Source organism: Hyperolius riggenbachi, chromosome 1 (assembly GCF_040937935.1).
Source record: "Hyperolius riggenbachi isolate aHypRig1 chromosome 1, aHypRig1.pri, whole genome shotgun sequence".
Classification (NCBI taxonomy): domain Eukaryota; kingdom Metazoa; phylum Chordata; class Amphibia; order Anura; family Hyperoliidae; genus Hyperolius; species Hyperolius riggenbachi.
In genome coordinates, this window is record NC_090646.1 from 139160909 (window position 1) to 139186325 (window position 25417).

A 25417-nucleotide genomic window follows, 5' to 3' on the forward strand; every position below is an offset into this window, starting at 1 on the left:
GAGGTTACCAGCTTTATTGCCTGTTGATTAATACAAATATTCTGTCTGTGTTGATCTTCTACCTATAATACTTTGAATCTCTGGATGTGGAACAAGTATGCAGACCAGGTGTTCTGACTCGTCTGGCTGCATGCTTGTTCTAGGTGCTTTACTCTGGAACTAATGAAATCAAATGATCAGCATGACAACCAAGCAACTGACATTCGTAAACAAAAAAACACAGGGAATCAGTAGAGGCTCTTAAGAAACAGAACAATTATTTTCTTCTGGCAGCACCTATATTTGATGAACATTTTTGGTTTACAGAGTTCATGTCCATTTAAAGCCATGAGATTTTTAGTAACCAGTTGATCTTCCAGCGTTGGCCTTTATGGGAATTAAGTTTTTTCCCCAAGTGTCTTCCTAGAGCAGAGACTGATCTTCTTCATCTCAGCAATGTTGCAGAGAATGTGGGAAAGTGCGGCCTTCTAGGACAACTGCATACTCAGTATTAATTTGACCAGTGTGCAGGCTCAAACAGGCCCGGCGGGAGCTTGGGTTTTTGCCCGGTAGGCCTCTTGACCCTGGGGGCCCCAGTGCTGAGAAGGAGGGGGGCACAGCGCAGGAAGTGGGGAAAGTGGCACAGAGCAGCAGGGAGGGAAGGGGGAAGCCTCCCCCCTCCCTCACCTGGAGCCCCCCCTTCCATGCTCCCCCCTCCAGAATGGCCGCCAGCCAGCGGCAGCAATAGGGAATAGCTTACCGAGAGTCATACTGATAGCTCTGCGTGCCGCTGGTCTGGTCTTCTGCACTGACACTGTCCAATCACGCTCTCACAGTACTTCCTGTGAGAGCGTGATTGGACTGTGTAGTGTTGGAGACCAGACCAGCAGCGGCACGCAGAGCTATCTAGCTCTCAGTAAGTGATTCCTGCTTGCTGCCACTGCTGGCTGCAAATATGGAGGGGGGAGCGCAGAAGGGGGCTCCAGGTGAGGGAGGGGGGGAGGCTCCCCCCCCTCCCCGCCACTCTGTTCCCACTGCCCCCCTTCCAGGCTGGGGGCACTTAGACCTGCCTACCTAACTTGCGACACTTATAGACCTGCCTACCTAAATTGGGAAGGTCCAGGTGAGGGGGGGACGGGGGAAGTCTTCCCCGCCGCTCTGTGTACACTGCCCCCCCTTGCAGGCTGGGGGCACTTAGACTTGCCTACCTAACTGGGGACACTTATAGACCTGCTTACCTAAACTGGGGGCACCTGTAGACCTGGCTACCTAAACTTGGGGCACCTATAGATCTGCCTACCTACCTGGTAACACTTATAGACCTGCCTACCTAAACTGCAGACACCTATATACCTGCCTACCTAAACTGGGGACACGTATAGACCTGCCTACCTATACTGGGGTCACCTATATACCTGCCTACCTAAACTGGGGACACCTATTGACCTGCCTACCTAAACTGGGGACACCTATTGACCTGCCTGCCAGGCCCTCTTTTTTTTGTGGAAATCTGCTGCCAATCTGATTGCATTCGGTGGGGTATTCTGCTGCCAATCTGATTGCATTTGGTGGGGAAATCTGCTGCCAATCTGATTGCATTTTGTGGGGAAATCTGCTGCTAGATTTTTTTATTCTTTGGGGGGGGAGGGGGGGTCGCCCTTCACCACGTGGTCTGGAAAAAACATGGCCCTCCATGCCCGCGAAGTTGGACAGCACTGGACTACTTATTATTTTGCGGCATTTGACTACTTGAAGAATTATCATGAGGCATGTAACTACTGGATTATTTTATCTAAAATCTATCTGGTCGGACCCAATCTCTGTGAATAACACCGCTACTTATTTTCTGTATTTTTTTGCTATTTTGTGTATTTTTAAGTCTGCCTATGACCATCATGACCACGCCCATGTCCCAGTGCGTGGTGACACCCATTTATTGTTGCTGCGCGTGCCACATGTGGACATCTCCCTGTTGGGGACTGTCCTCAGAAGTGCTCACAATCTAACCCCTGACATAATCTAATGCCCTACCAAATTATGTATACACACACACACACATTATATATATATATATATATATATATATATATATATATATATATATATATATATATATATATCTCAACCATTTCTAGAGTACATGCGTATGTGAGCCCAAAATGGGGGAGGGGGGACAGAAGGGATCGGGGGGAGGCCCAGGCTAAAGCTTTCCTGGTGGGCCAAAATTTTGGGATGCATTAAAAGGGAAATAAAAACCCGAGATGCTAGCATAACATTGCCCCTGTTTAACTCTCTAGTAAGGCCACATCTGGAATATGGAATTCAGTTCTGGGCACCACATTACAAAAAAGATATTGCAGTTTTAGAGCAGGTGCAGACGAGCAACAAAACTGATACGTGGGATGGAAGGTCTCACTTACCAAGAAAGGTTAGCTAAACTGGGTTTATTTAGTCTACAGAAAAGATGCCTTAGAGGAGATCTAATTAACATGTATAAATACATCAGAGGGCAATATAATAGCTTGGCGGATGAGCTTTTTGTCCCTAGGCCTTCTCAAAGGACTAGAGGACATGATCTGCACATGGAGGAAAAACGTTTTAGCCATTTATTTAGGAAAGGGTTCTTTACAGTAAGAGTGATTAAGATGTGGAATGCATTGCCACAGGAAGTCGTTATGGCAAACTCTATACCTGCATTTAAAGGGGGCTTAGATGTTTTCCTTGCGTTGAAACACATCCATGGCTACAATTACTAGGTAAGGCCTAATGATGTTGATCAAGGGATTTTACCGGATTTTATCTGATAGCCATCTGGAGTCGGGAAGGAATTTTTTTCCGTTTTGGGGCTAATTGAACCATGCCTTGTAAGGGTTTTTTTCGCCTTCCTCTGGATCAACAGGGATATGTGAGGTAGTGTTGGGCGAACAGTGTTCGCCACTGTTCGGGTTCTGCAGAACATCACCCTGTTCGGGTGATGTTCGAGTTCGGCCGAACACCTGACGGTGCTCGGCCAAACCGTTCGGCCACATGGCCGAACTAAGAGCGCATGGCCGAACGTTCCCCGAACGTTCGGCTAGCGCTGTGATTGGCCGAACGGGTCACGTGGTTCGGACCCGAACGCGCTCTGATTGGCCGAACGGTCACGTGGTTCGGGTAAATAAATACCCGAACCACGTCATATCTCCGCCATTTGTCTGTGGGTTTAGCTTTGGGTAGGCAGGCAGGGTAGTTCGCGCTCCAGCCACGCTAGCCAGGGTCCCCCCTGTCATTGTGTCACTGCTGGGAACAGTAGTACACCGCTTGCTCAGCCACACTATATAGCATTCTGTTTACTGCCACTCTGTGTACCTCGCTCAGCCACACTATATAGCATTCTGTTTACTGCCACTCTGTGTCTGCTGGGAATAGTAGTACACCGCTTGCTCAGCCACACTATATAGCATTCTGTTTACTGCCACTCTGTGTACCTCGCTCAGCCACACTATATAGCATTCTGTTTACTGCCACTCTGTGTCTGCTGGGAATAGTGGTACACCGCTCGCTCAGCCACACTATATAGCATTCTGTTCACTGTTCTGTGTCTGTTTGGAATAGTGGTACACCGCTCGCTCAGCCACACTATATAGCATTCTGTTTACTGTTCTGTGTCTGCTGGGAATAGTGGTACACCGCTCGCTCAGCCACACTATATAGCATTCTGTTTACTGTTCTGTGTCTGCTGGGAATAGTGGTACACCGCTCGCTCAGCCACACTATATAGCATTCTGTTTACTGTTCTGTGTCTGCTGGGAACAGTAGTACACCGCTCGCTCAGCCAGACTATATAGCATTGTGTTTACTGCCACTCTGTGTACACCGCTCAGCCACACTATATAGCATTGCGTACTCTGCCAGTCAGTGTGTATATTGCTGGGATCAGTAATACTCCACTCACCGTCAACCACTATATGAGCTCAACATGAGTTCCCCAGAGACCTCCGCTGTGAGCAGCACTCCCAACAACAGCAACAGCCAACGCCCCACGCAAGCTATAACATCCACCCCAGCAGCCAGTGGTCAGCAGCAGCCCTCCCCGGAGGAGAACGTTGTGTCCATCAGTCCATCGCCAGAGCGATTAATGAGGGCTGCCATTGAGGAGATGATGGGGCCTGATGTGGAGGAGGAGGTCTGGCTCAGGCCAGCATCCCAAGTTAATGTTGAGGACGATGAGGGGTCTGTGTCTGGGGATGTTGGGGTGGCAGAGGTGGTGGGTGGGTCAGACTCAGGAGAAGAGTTGTATGATGAGGATGATGATCGGGACCATCTGTATGTGCCTCAGAGTCCGACCCCGGAAAACATGTTGTATCGTGTGTTTAGGTACTAAAATCTGCGTTCCCTCCCAGTAGTGTTGGGCGAACAGTGTTTGCCACTGTTTGGGTTCTGCAGAACATCACCCTGTTCGGGGTGACTATATAGCAGACTATATAGCATTGTGTTTAATGCCACTCTGTGTACACGGCTCAGCCACACTATATAGCATTGTGTTTACTTCCACTCTGTGTCTGCTGGGAACAGTAGTACACCGCTCACCCGCCACTGTATAGCATTGTGCTCTGTGTCACTGCTGACAATAGTGGTACACCGCTCACCCACCACTGTATAGCATTTCTGTACTGCCACTGTACTGCTGCCAGTCAGCGTGTACTTTAAGGATAAGTGAAATGAGGAAGAAATCCGGTGAAAGAGGGAGGGGCAAGGGAAGAGGTGTTTCCCCTGACGGTTCACGTACAGGCCACAGGGGAGCACCCAAGAAAACCCACTCAATACTGCCCATGTTGTCCAGGACAACAACCCTCACAGATCCAAAAGAACAGGACCAGATAATTACTTGGATGACCTCTCAAGCGTCCAGCAGTGGGTTAAGCAGCACCAGCACATCACGCACGAGGTCCGAGTCCTCAGCCAGTTAAAGTCTGGGCTTTCTTTGAAGACTGCACTGAGGATGTTACCATGGCGATTTGCAAGGTGTGCAAGACCCGCCTGAGCAGGGGGAAAAGTATTAACAACCTCTCCACCACCAGCATGAGCCGCCACATTCTATCCAAACATCCCACTCTGTGGGCAAACGCGGCAGGACAGGGTACCACCAGCAACACTGCCTCCCTTGGGTTCACCAGACTCACCACCAGACCCGCCTCAGCAGCAGCAGTAGCCCAGCCATTGCGTGGTTCACAACATTCACAAACATCAGACGATGCTGACACTGTCACTTTCCGGACTAGTGCTCTTGAGGTCTCCCAGTGTTCATCAAACACAACAACCAACAGCCCTTCGGTGTGCAGCGCTACGGTTGAGTTGTCTGTCTCTGAGATGTTTGAGCACAAGAGGAAATTGCCAGCAAATGACCCCCGGGCCGTGGCAGTAACAGCCAGCCAGCATAGCCAAGCTTCTGGCCTGCGAAATGCTGCCATATCGAGTGGTGGAGACAAACAGCTTCAAGGGCATGATGTCAGTGGCCATCCCACGTTACGTGGTTCCCAGCCGCTACCACTTTGCGCGCTCTGCAGTGCCTGAGTTGCATGAGCACGTGGTCAGCTAAATAACCCGAAGCTTGAAGAATGCCGTTGCCTGCAAGGTTCACCTCACCACTGACACCTGGACGAGTGCGTTCGGCCAGGGTCGATACATCTCCCTTACCGCGCACTGGGTGAACCTTGTGGAGCCTGGCAGCGATTCCTCACCTGCTACGGCGCGGGTGTTGCCCACGCCGCAAACAGCTGGATAACAACAGCAGCACCTACCTCTCTGACTCCTTCTCCTCCAACGCATCTCAAAGCTGTACCTCATCCGGAAATGCTAACCCAGCACCAGCAGCAGTAGGATCGTGGAAGCAGTGCAGCACAGCTGTTGGCATGCGTCAGCAAGCGTTGCTGAAGCTGATCTGCCTTGGGGATAAGCAGCACACAGGGGAGGAAATTTGGAGGGGAATAAAGGAACAGACGGATTTGTGGCTGGCACCGCTGGACCTGAAACCGGGCATGAAGCTAGACACCTGGCACGAACTGGCAATGTACGCAATAGAGGTGCTGGCTTGCCCGGCAGCCAGCGTTATGTCGGAACGCTGTTTCAGTGCTGCCGGAGGCATCATCACAGATCGGCGTATCCGCCTCTCCACAGAAAATGCAGACCGTCTGACTCAAATTAAAATGAATCAATCCTGGATTGGAAACGACTACGCAACACTCCTGGACCCCAACCAAGTAACATGACCGATGAACATCTGGGATGGTTTAGCGTTTCCGGTCCCTGTTTATTGAACCTCTCATCTGTATTACATTTATGACTGCATGGCGGCAAAAAGCATTGCTGCTATATCCGCACGCTTTTTGTCCTCATGCAAGGCCTGGGTTGTTGTGTCTCACAAAGCGTGGCCTTCTCCTCCTGCGCCTCCTCCTGTTCCATCACGTGTGCTGCTGCTGCTGCTGCTGCTGCTGGGTTACCGTTGCCGGTCCCTGTTTATGGAACCTCTTATCTTTATTACATTTATGACTACATGGCGGTACAAAGCATGCTATCCGCACGCTTCTTGTCCTCATGCAAGGCCTGGGTTGTTGTGTCTCAAAGCGTGGCCTTCTCCTCCTGCGCCACCCTCCTCCTGTTCCATCACGTGTGCTGCTGCTGGGTTAGCATTACCGGTCCCTTTTCCTGGAACCTCTTATATGTATTACATTTATGACTGCATGCCGACAAAAAGCATGTTACCTGTGCAAAGAAAACAGACATTTCCCGCATTTAAAAGACAGTTTTCCCTTTGAAACTTTAAAATCGATTTTCTCAAAAACTATAAGCTCTTTTTGCTAAATTTTTTTTCCTCTTGTACCCACTCCCAAGGTGCACATACCCTGTAAATTTGGGGTATGTAGCATGTAAGGAGGCTTTACAAACCACAAAAGTTCGGGTCCCCATTGACTTCCATTATGTTCGGAGTTCGGGTCGAACACCCGAACATCGCGGCCATGTTCGGCCTGTTCGGCCCGAACCCGAACATCTAGATGTTCGCCCAACACTAATGTGAGGGTGCAGGCTGGTGTACTTTGTTCTCTGGTTGAACTCGATGGACGTATGTCTTTTTTCAACCAAAATAACTATGTAACGATGTAACCGCTACCAAAGCAACTGTATCAGTTTCCACACAGCTGACTGATACGCTTCTACACATGCTAAAAATGTAGGTAACAAGGCTCATCAACACGTAGGCTGAGTAGCCAGATGTAGTCAAGAACTTCAAGGAAAGTAATTCCACTTTTTCGTTACAGAACTGGTAAAAGTCTGAGAGCAACAGGGGGAAGTAAGAAGATCCGTCTTTCTGTAGGACAACTAAGTCCAGCAAGTTCAAGAACATCAAATCAAGTTTTACTTGACACCAGACATTTACATGGATAAAGCTGTCAAAATGTGATGTAGACGTCTTTCTTATTTCAGCTGTTCAAAGAGTTATTTTATAGACTGAGCAAATTATTCACTTTAGAGAAAGATAGATGATTGCTGTTGGAATTAACAATTTATACTAGTGGTGTCGTGTCTGGACAGAAGTGAAAAATGGATTCCAGGGTAAGTTAAAAAATTAAGGAAATAAAAGGAAACCTAGAAAAGGAGGGTTATTAGCCAAAGGAAGACCTTAAACCTGTGTACTATCAACATTATTTACTATAGCGGCTTGTAAAAAAAACAAACAAACAAAAAACAAAACAAAAAAAAAACACACACTCCTAATTAAGATTTCTTTTCTGAAAATCTTTTTTAATTGCTTATTGAGACCATAGGAACTAGCCTGTAATCATACCCCAAGTGCAAAGCTGCAGTATGGCCTCGAAGACCACTGCCTAAGCATGAACAATGTAGTCAGTAATAGTGGGAAGAGGTTAAGTTACTATTGTGGACATATTCTAATGCACTGTATTATTTCAATAGGCAGTAGGCACCATCATATCCAGTTCATTTTTGTTGACCTGCTATTTATCACACTGAAGTTTGCTAGGTAAACACATATTTTTTAGCCACTGTTTGCCTCGTATACACCCAGACAATTTCCTGATTATAATAGGACACTTCCGAACACAGCTACTAGTTTTTGATTACATATCTTTATAGGGCTGCTATGATAGTGGTTGTTTTATGTGTGTCTGTTCTGCAGATGGCTAATAGCCCCTCTTTTGGGTTCCTTTTTTGGCACTGCTGTATTATGGGTGCCTTTTGCTTTTCAGCTCTTGCCCCTGAAGACGTCAGTGTGCAAAATCGCTAGGGTTGGAGTCAGATGGCATCATTAGTTTAACCTTTTCGGGACCATGTGAATGAGATCCTACGCCGCACTTGTGGCTGTTCTAGCCTGATGCGGCGTAGGATCTACGCCGGCCCGAAATTTCCGCTCCCGACGCGATCGTGCGCACCCGGAGGGGGAGATCAAGCTGTCATATGACAGCCGACATCTCCCCCGAGTGATCAGCAGCCATCGCGTATGGCTGCTGATCACACGATCACTACGATCGCCGTCGGATCGTAGTGATCTGTTTGACAGCTGCGGCGGCAGGGGGGGAAAGAAGAGGATCCACTCACCTCCCTGCCGTTCCAGCGACGATCGGCGCCCCCCTCCGCTCTGGCCGGCATCTCCGCTTCATCTGACGTCAGCGCCGGGTCCCGGCTTGATGACGTCATCAAGCCGCGACCCGGAACTGCTCGTCAGATGAAGCGGAGATGCCGGCCGGAGAAGAGGGTCCCGTGCGGCTCATCGCTGGAGCCTGGAAGGTAAGTGAAGGCTGCTGGCAGAAGGGGGGGCCCAGGCCACCAAGGGGGGACACAATGCCCGGCAGCCACACACGGGATCCGGCCGCCTGACCCCTCCAAACGCGCGCACCCCCTTCCCGCCAAAAATGCCTGGTCCTTAAGGGGGGGTAGGTGGCCGGTCCCGAAAAGGTTAATCTTGCCCTATCAACAACAACAAATAACAACAACAACAAATAACATTTGTAAAGCGCTTTTCTCCCGTGGGACTCAAAGCGCATAAGCATGGCTCCGACCATCGTGGTACAGAGGAAGAATTTTATAAGTCTGGAAATGCCAGGCTAAACAGGTGGCTTTTCAGTCTGGATTTGAATAGCTCCAGGGATGGTGCTGTCTTTACTGGATGTGGTAGGGAGTTCCAAAGAGTAGTGGCAGCATGACAGAAGGCTCTGTCTCCAGATTTTTTGAGGTGCACTCTGGGAGTGACCAAGTTTATAGAACTTGCTGATCTGAGGTTGTGAGAGGTGTGGTGCAGCTTCAGCAAGTCCTTCATGTATCCAGGGCCCAGATTGTGCAGGGATTTGAATGTCAGCAGTCCAATCTTGAAGAGTATTCTCCATTCTACTGGTAGCCAGTGCAGTGAGCGAAGGATCGGTGTAATGTGACAGTGGCGAGGCTGGTTTGTTAGCAATCTGGCAGCAGCATTCTGCACTAATTGCAGGCGACGCAGGTCCTTTTTGGGGAGGCCAGCATAAAGGGCATTGCAGTAGTCCAGCCGTGATGTGATGAAGGCGTGGACTAGGGTTTGAAGATCCTCTGGGGGAATCAGATGTTTAATCTTTGCAATGTTCTTCAGATGAAAGAAGGAAGATTTAACTACAGATGAAATTTGGTTTCTGAAACTCAATTCCCCATCGATTAGTACGCCAAGGCTGCGCACAAGGTTGGAGCTGTTTATGTCTGAATGCCTATCAAATGGGCTTTTATAGAAAACGCTTTTTGGCTGTGGGGTACCCTATGAACCAGGACCACCCGATGTAAGTTTACTCACTCTGTGGTGGATTTTAGCTATTTTATTGGGCAAATAAACAGATTACACATTCTTTCTGATATTTTCTGTATTTTATGCCTGACATCCAGACGTCTCATTGAGATATCGATATGTACAAAATTTCCTGCATGTGATGACTGGAGCTTCTGCATTCCATGGAGACAATTGGAAAGGAAATCCATAGGCTGACCTGAAACCAGAGAGATTGTGCCATGTAGACTATTGGGTTTACAACTTTATAACTTGGGTTGTCAGGAGCTGGTAAGCCTTTTGGGATTTCACCTTATTGTTACAACATACATGTAATCCCATATGCAATTCACTTTTTCTCCTGAGTTTTCTCCTAGGAAATCATTTTTCATCTTCTATTTAGAGTAACGTTTCAGCACTTTGCAATTGAAAAAGTACCAAAAAGTAGGTGGAAAAGTACTATCAAAACTATTTTGAGTATTTTCTTGCTTGTTGGTAATAGGCATTTTGTTGACAAGTTTGAAAATATCATTTAGGAGAAAACTCCTAATTCCATATGGGCCTCTGTCTTCAAAGGTACTGTGCAATAACAATGTTTTATTAAATTTATAATATAAATATTGTACTAATCGATACTGAGTGTAAAGTGTACAGGTAAATGATCAATATCAGTCAGATATCAATTATCTACCTGATCTGACAACCATATCTAAATGCATGGTGGCCATACATGGTACCATTTTTCATTTTTTTTTTCAATTAGATAATTGTGTTCAATTATTCTGTTAGTTTGAATATAAAGATTTTTCCAACATGTTGGATTTTTATTGAAAAACAGGATAATCGTTAATTTTTCTTGATTAAAAAAAAAAAAGATTATTTTCAACTTTCATTCGATTCGATCAAACGTTTTTATTGTACCGTGTATGGACACCTTTAGACAAACCTTACATTATTTTTTCATGCATTCATTTCAATTCCATACCATATTGCTTAATTATTTTAATTTAAAATAACATATTGAACACCAATTCACTTGTTATAGTTTCCTTTTAGATATGCGCCAAACAGCAGAAAAAGATGCTAATGATTCATACAGGCCTGTCAGCGAATATATAGAAACATATTTATCTACATGTGTCTAAGCCATACTTAGACTAATTAATACATTTATTAAAAAATATTATAGCTACAGACATAAATTAACAAAACTGGTGAAACTATGTGTCTACTTTCATCATATTACACTATTAAACTAATGCTAATATACATTTTTTTCTGAAAAATCTAATCCCTTAGAAATAGTACACCTTTCACATTTATTTAAAGTAATTATCGCTTCCCTTCAGAAGTCTCTCTTCGTGCCAACAGTTCTGTCAATCACTAATTCCTATCCATGTGGCCATGCAGTCTAGGTCATCATGTTCCTTTTTAGAGGTAAGTTATTTTAAAAAAAATGTATTCATAACATATATTCTGATATTCTGTCCCATGTTAGCACTCTGTTCATTTGTGAACTGTAGTAGTACATTTGAAAAGATGTCAAAACAACCATGCATGACATCCCTCCGCCCCCATTGCTTCTATAGAAGGGGAGGGTTGAGTGGCAGAGCTACATTAGTAGGGGTTGTGAGCTACAGTCTTTAGGATTTGATTTAACCACTTGCCGACCGCGCACTCATACCGCGCGTCGGCAAAGTGGCAGCTGCAGGACCAGCGACGCAGTACTGCGTCACCAGCTGCAGGCTGATTAATCAGGAAGCAGCCGCTCGGGCGAGCGGCTGCTTCCTGTCAAATCATGGCGGGGGGCTCCGTGAATAGCCTGCGGGCCGCCGATGGCGGCTCGCAGGCTAAATGTAAACACAAGCGGAAATAATCCGCTTTGTTTACATTTGTACGGCGCTGCAGCGGCCGGGGATCGCCGCCATGTGACAGGGGACGTCCTGTCACTGGCTGCACAGGACGGATAGCGTCCTGTGCAGCCCTGATCTCCGGGGGGGGGAGCAGGTAGGAGAGGGAGGGGGGAATTTCGCCGCGGAGGGGGGCTTTGAGCTGCCCCCCCCCCGCCAGCCACATGCAGGCATGAGAGATCGGACCCCCCCCAGCACATCATCCCCCTAGTGGGGAAAAAAGGGGGGTGATCTGATCTCTCTGCCTGCTACATGATCTGTGCTGGGGGCTGCAGAGCCCACCCAGCACAGATCACTCAGCACAGCGCTGGTCCTTAAGGGGGGGTAAAGGGTGGGTCCTCAAGTGGTTAATGGAGGAGCATGGTTCGTGGTTGATTCACATTTGTGGGAACTTTTTGTAACTGTAAATAGAATAAAATAAAGAGCAATTGTAATATACTGGTGAAGTATATGCTATATTCACTGACTGATGTTAAAGGGAGCCTTAACTGAGAGGGATATGGATGTTTCCTTTTGAACAATACCAGTTACCTGGCAGTCCTGCTGATCTCTTTGATTGCATTAGTGCAGGGGTAGGGAACCTTGGCTCTCCAGCTGTTAAGGAACTACAAGTCCCACAATGCATTGCAGGAGTCTGACTACCACAGTCATGATTAATAAAGGCAAATGCATGCTGGGATTTGTAGTTTTATCACAGCTGGAGAGCCAAGGTTCCCTACCCCTGCATTAGTGGCTGAATCACACACCTGAAACAAGCATGCAGCTAATCCAGTCTGACTTCAGTCAGAGCACCTGATCTGCATGCTTGTTGAGGGGCTGTGGCTAAAAGTATTAGAAACACGGGATCAGCAGGAGAGTCAGGCAACTGGTATTATTTTAAAAGGAAAAATCCAGATCCTTCTCAGTTTAGGTTCCCTGTAAGGTTTTACATTTTTGACCTGAACACACGCTTTTTGGCTCACTTGGAAATAGACACAATTTTGACATGATGAAAAACATGGCATAGTTATTATTTTGGATTTATATAGGGCCATCACCTTCCATGGCACTGTACAATAGAGTATATAATAAATACAGTTACAAGACATTGGCCTCAATTCACAAAGATCATGCTGGAGATAATAAGGCAAGAGAAAACTTGCCAACACATATAGAGCATACACTGTTTGATTTCAGTCATCGATCGATTAATTCTATAGAACTGATCGATCAGAAACCAAATCTATCAATCGATCGATTTGCGGCTGATTTCAATCGATTTCAATGGATTTGGTCTATCCGACAGGATGGAAGATCTAGGTCGATCTGCTGCCAGCCCATAGAGTTGCATTAGATCTAATGGTCCAATAATGAATTTAGATCGATTTCCAATAGATTTCCAATATATTTCATTCTGAAATGTATTGGAAATCTGTTCCTAGTGTGTGGCACACATCAGATAGATTCCTGTCAGATTCGACTTGACAGGCATCTGCCAGAAATCTATCTGATGGTCGAATCTGCTTTAAATCTATAAGTGTATGGCCACCTTTAAGGTGGCCACTAATGGTCCAATCTTTTTCTTCCACATCTAACCATTTCTATCCTATATAATAAAACCTTAAGCAGCCCATACACTCAGCCGATTTTCTGGCCGACCGATCGATCGCGATCGATCGATCGATCGATCGCAAATCGGTTGGCCAATCGACCGATCGACGGCCGATTTCGATCGATTTCGATGGATTTCCATCGAACTAGCAGGGTGGAAAATTTAGGTCGATCTGATGAGATTGCTTATCAGTTTGCATTGGCCTTAATGGAAATCTGATGGCAAAAAAATGCCATCAGATCGAATTTCAACAGATTTCAAACTGAAATCTATTGGAATTCTATCCTGGTAAAAAATGTTCTAAAAACGCATCAGATAGATCATCAGATGCATTTCTTATCTGTCTGCTGCCAATCTGACGAGTGTATGGGCACCTTAACTGTCCCTGCATATACTCCTGTCCCTGTGTCCGTGCGTTTGCGCTACTGTGCATGTGCCGCATGGACAGCTGTTGGGATAGGAGGGATGGGGCCAGGGAGCCGGGCGGGCAGGTGTGCGGACACTAGCGGCGGGCACTTGTCATAAAAAAGTGCTTTATTTTTACAATAATTATGTATAAATCATTTAGTCAGTGTTTGCCCATTGTAAAATCTTTTAAATCCCTGATTTACATTCTGACATTTATTACATGGTGACATTTTTACTGCTGGCAGGTGATGTAGCTACTGCATGCTTTTTTGGCAGTTGGAAACAGCTGTAAACAGCCATTTTCCACAATGTAGCAAAGGTCCCAGACAGGAAACTGCCAGGAGTAACACGGTCCTCAGAGTTTCTTGTGGGAGGGGTTTCACTACAATATCAGTCATACAGCGCCCCCTGATGGTCTGTTTGTGAAAAGGAATAGATTTCTCATGTAAAAGGGGGTATCAGCTACTGATTGGGATAAAGTTCAATTCTTGGTTTCTCTTTAAGTGAGAGAGTGGAGTGGCACTGAACAGAAGGAAAACATATAGAAATGCACCATGTATGTACAGTGCTTAGAGAGTTTAGCCTAATTCCCCTCATCTGTGTCTAAGCACAAGTTGTAATATGATCCCTTAGCTGTGTCAGCTGGCTGCCACTGTAGAGAGTTCATTTGTAAATACAGAATGTCAATATGTCTGCTCTCTGGAAAGCAGGAAGTAGACAAACTGCAGATTTATTGCAGGAGTTACGTAAGCTGTAACAAAGAAATGTTTTTCTTTAATGGTTATTAGAATTCAGGCCCGCTTAATTACACATAGGCAGCGGGTTTGGGTTTCGGGGATTAAACAGTAACAGTTAAGCAAGCAGAGGAAATCTCAAGGTGGAAAAATGACCAGTTCAGTTTTACCATGTTAAGTTTTAAAAGTTTCATAGTTCACAAAATGTATCAGGAATGGAGCTTTAACCCACTTGTAAAACATTTTTTGGCCTGATGAAGTGTATGACCACTTGTAAAGGTATAAGTAGCATGTGACATATACATCATTTAACAGTGTAAAAAGGTCTGCATGAACAATTTTTAGCATCTCCCATACATTCTTGTACCAACATTAACCATACAGTAGCAGTTACCCATGACCCAAGTAATTACTCATTTGCAGAAAACAGTCAATTTATGAAAAATATAGTATTTGGTTTCTACAGATCTTTCTACAAAAATAAATAAATACATAAAAAAAACAGTACATATCCTGGTTGTAGTTAGTTAAGTGAACCTGTGTGCAACTGGAGTGAGATTCAGGCCTGAATTAAGCCCTTCTCTTCGTCCCTTCCATTGGCCACCTATCAACAAACTAAAGGCCACTATTCCAGTCACCAATATCACATGACTAGAGTTGGTGACTGCTAGCCAGTGGGAACAGCTTGGGGAGGCAGGATGGGGCAGACACAATTGCGCTTAATAAAACTGTTGTACACAGGTTCACTTTAACCTTACCTTTTCAGTGGTTGTAAGAATTTTTGCATGGCATCAGTGATGAATTTCTATATCTCTTTGCAATTAGAGACAAGCCAGTAACATCAGTTTTCATAAATTAAAAGCCTAGGAATATGAGAAGCGCATTGTTACCTGGGACCATTGTCCTTATCTTTCTCCTTCCTGGTACTTGCTGATGTTTTTCCTGGAGGCAGATCACCATTCTGTGTACAAACAGGGTCAGTAGCTTGAAAGAAAAATTAGAGTGATAACCTTAAAGAGAATCTGTATTGTTAAAATCGCACAAAAGTAAACATACCAGTGCGTTAGGGGACATCTCCTATTACCCTCTGACACAATTTCGCCGCTCCTCGCCGCATTAAAAGTGGTTAAAAACAGTTTTAAAAAGTTTGTTTGTAAACAAACAAAATGGCCACCAAAACAGGAAGTAGGTTGATGTACACATAGAAAATACATCCATACACAAGCAGGCTGTATACACCCTTCCTTTTTAATCTCAAGAGATCACTTGTGTGTTTCTTTCCCCCTGCAGCTATCTTCCACTGAAGTGTCAGGCTGTTTCTTCCTGCAGAGTGCAGACAGCTCTGCCTGTATGTAATTCCTCAGTATGTGAAAGCCCAGCCAGCTCAGATGAGGATTTATCCAGCTTGTAAAAGATAAGAGAGAAGAGAGAAGCTGCTCTAATCCTAAATAATACACAGGCAGTGTGCATAGAGGGGCCTGGAAGGGGGAGTTCATAGCAGAACCACAACACTGAAGAACTTGGCAGCCTTCCAGACACAGGCTGACAAGTCTGACAAGAGAGAGATAAGTTGATTTATTACAGAGATGGTGATAGTAGAACGTGCTGCAGTAAGCCAGAGCACATTAGAATAGATTTTGGAACTTGTAGGATGGAAGAAAACCGGATGAAATTTTTGTTACGGAGTCTCTTTAAGTTAATTATGAACAAAATCTGGAACAACATTTCAGGGCTGGTAGGACTAGTTGCTACTCAAGTACTTGAGTGCTGTCACATTCTTTTTAGACTTTGTCCTGACCCTGCGGGCAAACTTGGGTGCAGGGTGAAGCTGAAAGGGGGCTCATCCTGCTCCTGCTGAAACGCCTGCCTGGTGTAAAAAAACAAAAACTTGTTTAAGTTGGTGTAAAAAACTATTCCGCTACAGAGTTGCAACTTGGAGCAGCCAAGTTACCCCATTTTTTGCTCATTTGTGCTCCGGCTATTGGGGGCGCCCAAATTAGTTACTGATTACCACTAGAGCTCTATTTCCCATTGTAGCCTATGGTGGCACCCAAACCATCGGTGCAATTTATTTAGGTGTCTCAAGATAGGGCAGAGCAGGTGGATGAAGAGGGTCTTTAATTATCATTATTATGGAATTATGCAGACTGACATCTACTGCAGCACTTTACAGAGTACATAGTTACTTGGGTTGAAAAAAAAAAAAAAGACATACCGCTACGTCCATTGAGTTCAACCACAAGTACACTGAATAATTCATGGCACAAACTGGCTCTTAAAGCAACATACAAGCTCATGCCCTGCAGTCTAGGGCCAATTTAGAGGGAAGCCCATTTTCTATCAATGTGTTTTGGGGATGAGGGATGAAACTAGAGTGCCCCGTGGAAACCTATCCTAATATAGGGAGAACATACAAATAGTGTCCAGGCTAAAACTGAAAGCTGGAACTGAGGTTTACTGTGGTGGGGGAGATTATGGAACTGTCCTGGAGTATACGGGGGCACAGGCTGTGTCAGAGGCAGTTGCCTTACCTGTATCGCTGCCTCTACGTTGCTTTGCTAGCATTGCAGGAACGCCTGTGTAACCTAGTGGCACTATTTGCATGTTACATAACCTATGTTGCAAAGAGGGTTTATCAAGCGCTTCACACAAGTGTAAAAACTTTTAGCTGCCAGAGGTAGATTCCAATCCAAAGTGGAACTGTAAAGACTGTACATGTAATCCTCAGCGCTGTTGTGTCACCCCAATCCTGCTGTTATAGCCTGCACACACCCAGTGCTCAAAAGGGTACACAGTGTCCACCACCATAGGACAAACAATATGCCAGGCTTAGTAGGATTTTTGTCACAGGGCTAAAATTTTATTCCAAAATTGCATAAATTAAAAACAAAACAACTTACATTGTGGGTCCATGAAAACTGGACCCAACTGCATACAATTCGCTCATAAGGTCTTTGCACTGAATCAAATCAAAGTGCACCTTATCAGATATAGATGGTGTGTTGTTTCGTCTCTATGCCGTCATCTCTATGCCCTATGGTGGTGGACACTGTGTACCCTTTTGAGCACTGGGTGTCTGCAGGCTATAACAGCAGGATTGGGGTGGCAACAGCGCTGAGGATTACATGTACATATTACGTAACCTAGAATAAGTATCAGTAAAATGGCCGTGCACTGCCTGTACACAGCAACTTTATCCAGATTTAGTGAATCAATCCCAATAAGGGATAATGTTTAAAACATCCCTAAGGGCCCCTTTCCACTTGCAATCGCTAGCGTTAGCGCTAAACGCTAGCGATTGCAATTCAGCAAAATCCTTTTTTTTCGGCGATAGCGTTTGCGATTTTGCTATGCACTGCAGGGCATAGCAAAATCGTGGCAATAATCGCTCCGCCACGCAATTGCGTTTGTGTAAAAATCGAATCGCGGTAGTGGAATTAACCTACCGCGATTCCTATGTTATTTAGCAAACCCTAGCGATTTTAAAATCATTAGTGATTTGCGTTTTTGCGATTTAGCAAACGCAATCGCGCTAGTGGAAAAGGGCCCTTAATAAGACATTTATTTTTCATGACCAAATTCTGGAAATCAAACAGCGTAATTTCAAATGTTTTATTAAGTAATTATACGTTTAAGTTTCTAAAGCATGCATTATACATGGCTTCCTGGTAACTGTAGTTCTACCAGGTTTACTGATCAGCAGTAGCACAGTAAATCAGTAGCACAGAATTTAGAAGACTATGGTTTGTCTGACATCTTACCTGGATCCAGTACATCTGCACATCTCTCCTGTGCAGGGTGGTCACTGAGCCCACCAATCACCAGTCCAGTATTCTCTTCACCCCCCACATCAGGCTTCACACCTGTGTCCACTGTGGCAGGCAGATGCATTATAGGTGTTCACAACTTTAAAGAAAACATACATGTAGTGCTATAAAATATATGCATTCAGCTGAGGAGCACAAAGCTGAAACAGTATAAATAGCCCTGAAAACAATTTGTCTGCCCAGTTTTTTACCTAAGGCTGGGTGCACACATAACAGAGCGTGAAAGGTAACGTTTTATCTCATGTGTGTTTTTTGGAATTTTTTTAGTCTGTTTTAGTGCATATGCGTTTTTCTAGTGTTTTGCATGCTTTTTTATGCATTTTCAGTTCACATATACAGAACGCATATGCGTTTTCTATTTGTTTTCAATGTATTTCTATATTGCGTTTTATGCAAATCACTAGGAAGACAACAGGAAGCGGAAATACATCTCAAAACAGTTTTGTTTTTAAAAAAATGCACACAAAACGCAATACATTGCGTTCCCATTGACTTTCATTATGTACATTTTTGAATATTATGCAACAAAACCAGAGTTTATAAAAATGCACACATACAAAACGCATATGCATTTTTTCATGTTACCCATAGACTTCCATTAGCAGCAAATACGCAGCGTTTTCCGCAACGCTTGTGTTTCTGCTAAGTGTGCACCTAGCCTGAAAGTTCAGTTTAAAAACAGTATTACATTATACCAAAACACACATGATTAATGGTGGAGTCATACTGTGCGAGTTGCATAAGACATGTATTATAACGTATGTGTACTGCAATGTACTCCACGTGTTGCACCATACATCACATATGCCATGTTGTGTCACCGTGCGGTATGCTCCCCAATCGCGAGGGCAATGAAAGTCTGTGGAGACTTTCATACTCATGGGAGTGATCACCCTGCACTGGAAGTAGCCAAATCGCCGCAATCCTGTCGCCAAGTCACCTGTGTGTTACCGCAGGGATTATGCAGTAATGCAAGCCGATGGCAACACAGTGAGGCCTCTTTCACAGTGGGACGTTGCGTTTGATGTGACGGTAAAGTCGCACAACGTTCCCCTAACGCAGCGCATGTAGGTTATGAAATTGGGCGTTATTTTGCACTGCGTTATGTGTCTCTTGGTGCGCCGTTTTCACCGCACACTGATGAAACAAAAACGGCGCATGCGTTACTTAATAAAAAAAAAAAACATTACTGAGCATGTGCAACACACAACGCATCAAATGTATTGCTAAAAACGCACAGCATGCAGCACTTTCTAAATATTGCTACACGTTACACACAACGCAACGTGTGCACTGTGAATGTCGCACAGACTTTGTATTGCTGTGCGTTAGTCTGCGTTATAATTTTTTATAACGTGCGACTTTAACGTCCCACTGTGAAAGAGGCAGAGTGCGGTACAATGAGGCACGCAGGCGCAGGCCGGTGGAAATCCCAAGGGCATATTTCCTGTCTAGCAGGGAGTACGTCACTAGTTGGGGGTGGGTCTATGCATATGACCCTGTCAGCGCACTCTGCCTTTGGGTCATATGAAGTATGGTTTTGGTGGACTGCCTGACGATCGTTTCGCTGACCTGAGCGTCTTCTGAGGCTGTACGCGCAGAGCCTCAGAAGACGCTAAGGTGAGCGAAACGATCGTCAGGCGGTCCACCACTCCCACAGCCTATCAGGTAGGATTTTATTCTTAAACACAAAGGGCTCTATTCTCAATCACACATGTGGTGAGAGATTTTTTACCGCTATATTTTTTCAGTCGGGAATTTACCGCAAGTGCATTTCCACATGGGGTAAATCATTGAGAATAGCGCCAAAGTGTGACAGCTGGATTCAATAAAGCTGTTTTTTTTTTTTTTTTAAGCATAAAGCTGCAAGTGCCAACCTGTTACTCTCTATGCTACCATTGATTGTTATGTATGTCTCAGTGGGTTTGAGCACGCAACAGATGTGAAGCATTGCCCGATCTAGTCCTCTGTCCCTCCTCAATAGAACTGTCACTTGCAGTGCACTAGCGACTGTAGTGCCTGTTGCTGTTACTATTTACGCGGTGAAGTGTGGTTTTGTGCGGTGCAGTGATCCTGTGGCAGGTTCCCCTACTGTGAGTATCGCACCATACATGTATAAAAGCAGTCTACACTGATTCCAAGTCTTCATGCAGTGAGTTAGAACAATCTGTTAAAACAGAGATGTGAATAGTCCCATTGAATTGTATGAGCAGTGACTGAATTATTCTTCAATGTAACGGCTGTAGTGTAAATCCACCCTAGGGTCTTGATTCACAAAAGGGTGCTAACTTAGTTAGCATGCCTAAAAGCCCCTTAGCACGCCTAAAGCCCTTTAGGACACTCAAAGTTTTGCGCAAAGTTTAGCGCTGCGCACGAAACGTCACACCGGGTGCGACTAAAACATCACACCGGGTGCGACTAAAACATCGCACAGTGCGCCGTTTTGTGCGCACCGCTAAACTTTGCGCGCAATCAATAAAAGCTTTGGCCGTGCTAACTGCTTAGCACGCCCAAAGCTTTTAGGCGTGCTAACTGAGTTAGTGACCCTTTTGTGAATCGAGCCCTAAGTATATTAAAAGCATACACAACAAAAAGGACAACTTTATTGATCCATGAGAGTGAGGCTCGGTTCCCACTTGTACCAGATCATGTGTGGCCAGCGGGAGCGAACAGTGTGGTGTAACCACTCTGATGGTCCGCGGTGGTCTGGCTGGAGCCAGGGGCAGATGTGTTACCACCATAGGCTATATGGGGAAATGCTCCTGCTCTTCCGGGATGATCGCGGACTGCACAGAACTACATACAATGGATCAACTGCAGACTGACAACAGTGAACGGCTCCTATATACTGTATAAAATAGGAGCTGTTCATTCTCAGTTATGTGATGAGCTGAGAATGGACAAAAAAAAAATTCAGTTCTCTGCTCAAGTGAGGACCCAGCCTAAAGGTGGGTACACACGTCAGATCAGGGCCGGTTCAAGTAACAATTGGGCCCTAGGGCAAAATTAACCTGGGGGCCCCCAACAGACAACCCCCAACCAAAAAGTGCTATTAGAGGCCCTTTGTTGCAGCTAAATTTCCCTCCTGGGCCCCTGAGCTGGCTGCTGACCCTCCCCCAATCACTTCCCAACTTAACAGACTCTGCAGAGTCCCTGGGGAGTAACAGTTAAGATGGGGGAGGGACACCTTGGGACCCCCTACAGGCTCTGGGGCCCTGGGGCAATTGCCCATTTTTTCCTATGGTAGCTCCGGCCCTGCGTCAGATAAAAGTCTTTGGGAAATGAAAGATCACAGACCAATTTTACCCCCTCTCATGTAGTATGAGAGCCATACTTTACACAGTCTATTCTATGGAGCTGAACTCCCCATCAGATAAATATCTTTGCAAGATGCTGCACACATTCAACAGATCATTATCTGCAAAAGATCTGTTCCTGCAAAATATCCGTTACTGCAAAATGCATTCAAAGTCTATGATATCTGCAGATCTCATACACACCTTGTTTAACGGACCATCATCTGCAGATCAGACAATTATCTGCAGATCTGAAGATCCAACCTGGTGGATCTGATCTGCAGATAATTGTCTGTTAAACAAGGTGTGTATGATGATCTGCAGATCTCATAGACTTTGAATGCATTTTGCAGGACTGGAACTTTTGCAGGAAATGATCTTTTGCAGATACTGATCTGTTACATGTGTACAGCGGTCTTTGTAAGCAGCACCTTGCAAAAATTTCTATCTGATGGGGAGTTCAGCTCCATAGAATAGACTGTGTAGAGTATGGCCCTCATACTACATGGAAGGGGGTAAAATTGGTCTGTGATCTTTCATTTTCCAAAGACTTTTATCTGACGTGTGTACCCACCTTAAGTTATTATGTTCATGTTACCTATGTCAGTCCATGTTTGTGGACTGTTATGTGTTATTGCACTGTTCATGCCCTGTCTATTGTTATGGTCAGCATTATGTGCCACAGTAAAGATCATATTCCCACCACATAGTTCTTGTTTTGAACTGATTTTAATGAACCTGACTTCATAAAAAAGTGTTACTATTTTGAAAATTCATTGAGGTCTGGTAAAGTGTTGTGTGGCCAGCTGTCTTTTTTGTCGTTTGGTCAGCTCTTGGGCCACTCCTGTACATCCCTCAGGTTATATTTATTTTGGCTACATATAATGGTGAGACGGTGCGTGTCCGTTTGAGTGTTCATTAAAAGCATAAGGCTAGGTTCGCGGCTGTAACAACAAGAATGCAATGGAATTTTATCCACCCAATGCGTTGCATTTAATGACGCACACAGTCAATGAAAAGTATGCTTCACTTTTAGCATGTAGGTTTTGCAGTAACACACTGCACGCAGTGCATTACGATGCTGCACGCTGTTATACTGCAGCGTATTTGCCGCACTGTGAACGTTGCATCGGTGGTGCATTGCAGTGCGGCAAACAGCGTTACAAAGCAGCCATCATGTTGCACCGCAACGCACCACTGTGAACATGGCCTTAGGCCTGGGACCCACTAGCAGCGCTTTTCTATGCACTTGTGATTTGTAAAGCTCTTGCTAATGCAATGCTATGTTGGTTTAAATAAATAAATAAATAAATCACATCCATAACATTCTATTAGCAAGAGCTTTTCACATCACAAGCGCTTAGAAAAGCACTGCTAGTACGTCCCAGGCCTAAGGCTCTGTTCGCAGTGGTGCACTGAGGCATGATAGCTGCTTTATAACGCTGCTTGTCGCACTGCAATAGAATCAGAATCAATTTTATTTCGCCAAGTAAGTTTGCACCTACAAGGAATTTGTCTTGGCAGTTGCTTAACAAACACAAACAAAAACAATACAAGGACAGACAGTGTGTATTTTACAAGTCAAGGACATTATAAGTATAGCAGAGGCAATTTTGGTTGCTCTTTTTCTGCACCTGCTAGCGTAAAGATCCTGCAGGGAAGGTAAGCTACAGCCAATTATCCTTTCCGCTATTCGGATGATGCGCTGCAGCCTCCCCTTTACTAATGCTGAGCAGGAGCCGAACCATACAGTCATAGATGATGTTATGGTGGATTCAATAATTTCAGTGTAGAACTGCACTATTAAATTTTGAGGTAGGCCAAACTTTCTCAGCTGCCGTAGATGGTACATCCTCTGTTGCGCTTTCTTGACAATAGTGGCCGTATTGTTATCCCATTTTAGGTTGTGTGAGATTGTGGACCCAAGAAACTTGAATGACTCTACCTGGGTTATTGTGGATCCATTTATGGTTAAGGGGAGGTGCTGGGGGGGGGGGGGGGAAGGCTCCTAAAGTCTATTATCATCTCCATGGTTTTGAGAACATTTAGTTCCAAGTTGTTGCTGCTGCACCATTCCAACGTTCCCCCGCCTAGAGCAATGTTTGAAAAGTACTCGTATTCAGTTATGTGGAAGTTCTAACTAGACATGGTCAATGAGATGCAACAATTCTGGCTTGCATGCAAATTGTATGCTTGGAATCAGATGCACTTCCTGCTGAATCTGATTGGTCCAACTCCACGCTGCATAGAGTTTGCATAATGTGTCGGAACCTGCCACACCATGCAACACTGCACTTTATGTGAAGGCCGCCCACAATTTAAAATAGGGCAATATTATTACTAGCAATCATTTTGTGCATTCTGGGTATTTTTAACTGCTATAAATTGTGTTACTAGCAAATTTACTACTGTGCCTTTCACATAGATAGGACAAAGGAATGGATACTATTATGTTGCCTGACTGCTTGTAGAACAATTGAATTGATTGTAGCTTATGGTGCCCATACACGATACAATAAAAATGTTCGCTTTTCCCATTAATTTGATCTAAATGATCGAATTGAATGAAAGTTGAAAATATATTTTTTTTTCCGATCAAGAAATTCGAACGATTATCCCTTTTTTTTGAGAAAAATCGGATCGGACATGCTGGAAAAATCTCGATCTAACGGAATAATCGAACTAAATTATCTAATCAAAAAAAAAAAAAATGAAAAATTGTAACATGTATGGCCACCTTTTGGCTCCCTGCACACTGCAAATCAGTTTTCCGATTCCGATTTTCAATTCCAATTTTCCCTGAATTCAATCAACAGAAAAACGGATAAAAAAACGCAGCATGCAGTAACGATTAAGAATCGGATGTAAAAACCGATTAAAAAATGTAAACAGGGAGCCTTTAAGGTGGCCACACACGATACAATAAAATGATCCGATTTTACGGTAATTCGATAAAAACGATCGGATCTCCCGAAAAAATCGAAAGCTTTTTTTTTATTTGACTGAAAAATCCGATCGAATTTCCCGTTTTCTCGATTTTTATCGATCCGGAATGCCAGATATTTTTCTTCAATCTTTCTAAAGATTGTATGGTGTGTGTTAGACTGCCGATTTATTAATATACACACCCTAGCAATTTTGTCAGAGTATCCAATCATTTTTATCATAATTGGGGGAAAAATTGAACATACGTGTGTGGTACATTGGTCATATTTTTGAAATGTTACAATCAGTCAAAAAAATTTACTGCAATTCTTAAATTGAACAGATATTTAAAAAATGGTATGGTGTGTGGCCACCTTTACTCTGGTGGATCATACTAGGACTATCTGCACTGCTCTACATACGATGCGGCCTTCCTACACTCTTTGCAATAGATTACACACCTGTAGCTGCATAACACTGACGTCACAAGGCGAACTAGCATAAGAAAAAAAGCTGTTCATAACGTAGGTGCTTCAGTGTCCATGCAGCTTGGAATAACAGGCTGCGAGACCGTAACGGGTAATAACTCACCAACTACACAGCCGACCCAACCGAAAATGAAGAAAGTTAAACCGCAGCGCAGCGTCCCGTTACTATGGCAACCAGGCGCATGCAGAGACAATACACCCAGTGCGCATGCGGCGAATCAGCCAATACAAGAGGGTCGTTGCCGAGCGACGGGAGACGCTCGAATTAGTAGATGGACGCAGGCGGAAGAGGCGGCTTCTGCTACTCGTTTTGGGGCTGCATGGGTTTGGATCTAGGAAAAAAAGACAGGCACAATCCGGAATGATAAGCTGTGCAGAAGTGTCAGGCAGGGCGGCAAAAGAGCAGACCGGGGAAACTGTGAAAGGGAAAAACAAATAATGAGAATGACACTGCAGGAGTACTGTCTGTTCAGGGAGAGAC

The 25417-nt window shown here is 44.7% G+C and overlaps 1 protein-coding gene across 2 annotated transcripts in view; it reads right to left on the reverse strand.

Moving 5' to 3' along the window:
- Positions 1-25100, reverse strand: part of DNAAF1 (dynein axonemal assembly factor 1) — an 80808-nt gene extending 55708 nt beyond the window's left edge. Inside the window, exons 1-3 of one of the 2 annotated variants that reach the window (XM_068278614.1) lie at positions 25040-25100; positions 18162-18306; positions 15291-15384 (exon numbers count right to left, since the gene is read on the reverse strand). In XM_068278614.1, coding sequence (XP_068134715.1) covers positions 15291-15384; positions 18162-18291 — 224 coding nt within the window. In that variant the 5' untranslated portion in view covers positions 18292-18306; positions 25040-25100. Of the gene's footprint in view, positions 1-15290; positions 15385-18161; positions 18307-24909; positions 24995-25039 lie in introns of those variants that run through there. The other variant, XM_068278615.1, reaches the window with a different exon arrangement.
- Between the last annotated feature and the right edge of the window lie 317 nt (positions 25101-25417).